Raw genomic sequence first — 2,692 nt, forward strand, 5'->3', positions numbered from 1 at the left:
TTAAGAAAGTTAAATAAGTTAATTATAAAAAATATGACATGTTTTCCTAAAGCACCATAATAACCTTTTTTAATATCTTTTTTCTCTTTTCAACTTGACTATGGTTATGAGATTTCTATAGGAGTACTCTAGGAAAAATTGATAAATATGAAAAATAGGTCTTATATTTAATACCAAAATCAATTCAACAATTCGGTCTTATATTAAGGACCAAAAGAGTAATATTTAATCTAATAATACATGATCATGATTATGTAACAAATATTATAATTAAGTGATTTAATAACTCTTTAAATTTTTCTAAATTACGTAATTAAGTTTTATATCAAAAACCGAACCGCGAAGGAAGCCGTAAATTTCCTCATTTCGCCATCAACGATCCCGTCTATACAAAGAAAAGAAAGGGACTCTGCGAGGACCCAAATAAACTACAAGACAACAATATGTTATACGACAACAAATGGAGCTTCTCAGAATGATTAACTTCGCAGTCACCGATGAAGTGTAGCCGAATTCCTACAGTGCTCTGGATTTTCAAACCCGCAAACTTGTGGGAATGGCATGACCAGCTTGAGCAGACGGAGGTGTTAGCTGGCACAATTCATCAATTCAAACCCGAAGTCCAAGGTTCTTGATACTGACGATTCATAATTATATTGGTCTTCTTCAGCGCGCTGCTTGAAGGGATTTACAAGACCAACGAGCAAGTCAACTATGTAAATTACAATCTTATTACCCCTGAATCATCAAAGCGTAACTTCCTCAAATCCTGTGTGAACTACAGTCTTGCATTGCGGAAGCATCTCGTGAATGCATCAAGTATCAGACATGGTGTGCAAGAGTAAGATGTGCAGGGATTTTTACATGCGCAGGGGAGCTTTATATGAAGCAAGTGGGCAATTTTATATCGTTATACTTTCAACAAAATAGTTGAGATCCAGTATTTTTTTTTTCTTTTTAAAAGGGTTGATGGCAAGGATAATCTCTTTGTTCTGGATCTTATTTACTTTAGGAGAATTGAGCATGAGTAAGACAATATTCTTTAAGGTTAACTATTGCTCCAAGTTTTTACCAAGTGTTCCAAAGAGCTCAATATCCATGTAATGTCAAAAATTTATAAATTAGATTTCTACTCAATTTATGTCATTATCATTCACATTTTCTATGAATATCTGCGTTGTTGACTCATTTCTAATACTGACGACTTTCTCACTTTATAATCATCTGTCAGCTTTAAGCAGCTCAAGCGAATCCATGCCCTCTCTGTGACGCTTGGAATTCTACCCAATTTCCAGTCTTTGGCTTGCAATCTTTTAGAAACTTACAAGAATCTGGGCAAGCTACGAGACGCTCAAAATATCTTCAACCAGATTCAACATCCAGACATTGTGTCTTGGACATCCCTCCTTAATCTCTACCTCCACTCTAATCTCCCCGCCGAATCCCTTGCTGTCTTTTCCCTTTACATAGACAGTGGATTCAGACCGGACAGCTTTTTGGTTGTCGAAGCTTTATTGTCATGTGGTCGTGGCAAGGATTTGATCAGAGGAAGGGCCATTCATGGGATGATCTTAAGAAATCATTTAGACGTGAATTCTTTTGTGGGTAATGCACCGGTTGATATGTACTGTCAAAATGGGAAAATTGAAGTGGCAGCCTTAGTCTTCGAAAGAAAGCGATTAAATGATATCTTTGCTTGGACTACTCTGTTTAATGGGTATATTTTGTCCAATGATTTGCATTCTGCACGTCAATTGTTCAACAAAATGCCTGAAAGAAATGCGGTTTCTTGGACATCAATGATAACTGGTTATGTTAAAGGAGGAGCTCCAGTTCAAGCTCTTGAGCTCTTTTGGAAAATGGAGGTCCGTCCTAGCACAGCTACAATAGTGGCAATACTGTCTGCATGTGCCGATACTGGCGCTCTTAATATTGGTCTGTCCATCCATGGAAATGTTAACAAAACAAATCTCGAGTTGGATGTCATAGTGAATAATGCTTTGATGGATATGTACTCAAGAAGTGGGAGGCTTGGCTTGGCTATAAGAATATTTGACGAGATCTTGGATAAGGATGTATTTTCACGGACAACAATGATATCAAGCTACGCATATCATGGGAAAGGACAACATGCTTTGGAGGTACACTCTCAAATGTTGAAATCAAAGCTAACTCCAAATGAGGTTACCCTTTTGTCACTTTTGACAGCTTGTAGTCATTTAGGATTAGTCCTTGAGGGAAAAATGTTGTTCAACAGAATGATTCATTACCATCATTTGAAACCCAGCATTCAGCATTATGGATGCCTAGTTGATCTTCTTGGCCGAGCAGGGTTTCTTGAAGAAGCAAAAGAGGTGATTGAAATGATGCCTATTGAACCTGATGCTGCAATCTGAAGGTCCTTCCTCACAGCTTGCTTAGTCCATGGGAACTTGAACGAGGCTGTAATAGCAGGAAGGAAGGTGATTGAGCTAGAACCAAGTGATGATGGTCTTCATATGCTTCCGTGGAATGCTTGTTATGTTGCAAACATGTGGAAAGAGGCATTAGAAGTAAGGAAGCTGATGAGAACTACTAAGGTTAGAAGAAAGCCTGGTTGTAGTTGGGTTGAAGTGAATGGTATTGTTCAAGAGTTTCATGTTGATGATACATTGCTTCATTATAGCTCTGAGTTTTGCTTATTGTTAGAAAA

The 2,692-nt window shown here is 37.6% G+C and overlaps 1 protein-coding gene across 1 annotated transcript; it reads left to right on the forward strand.

The window, feature by feature from the left end:
- Positions 1-497: 497 nt before the first annotated feature.
- On the forward strand, positions 498-2,396 carry LOC114715808 (pentatricopeptide repeat-containing protein At5g66520-like). Its single transcript, XM_028900698.1, has 3 exons — positions 498-586; positions 671-841; positions 1,232-2,396. Exons 1-3 carry the CDS (start codon positions 498-500, stop codon positions 2,394-2,396), a joined length of 1,425 nt encoding a protein of 474 aa, XP_028756531.1.
- Positions 2,397-2,692: the final 296 nt, after the last annotated feature.

This window comes from Neltuma alba, unplaced genomic scaffold (genome assembly GCF_004799145.2).
Source record: "Neltuma alba isolate B1F8T4 unplaced genomic scaffold, ASM479914v2 tig00011614_pilon, whole genome shotgun sequence".
Taxonomy (NCBI): Eukaryota; Viridiplantae; Streptophyta; class Magnoliopsida; order Fabales; family Fabaceae; genus Neltuma; species Neltuma alba.

Coding starts and splice junctions, on each gene's coding strand:
- LOC114715808 (XM_028900698.1), top strand. CDS start 498: ATGAAGTGTAGCCGAATTCCTACAGTGCTCTGGATTTTCAAACCCGCA. Junction 587..670: donor CAGCTTGAGCAGACGGAGGT/GTTAGCTGGCAC, acceptor GGTCTTCTTCAG/CGCGCTGCTTGAAGGGATTT. Junction 842..1,231: donor ATCAGACATGGTGTGCAAGA/GTAAGATGTGCA, acceptor ATCATCTGTCAG/CTTTAAGCAGCTCAAGCGAA.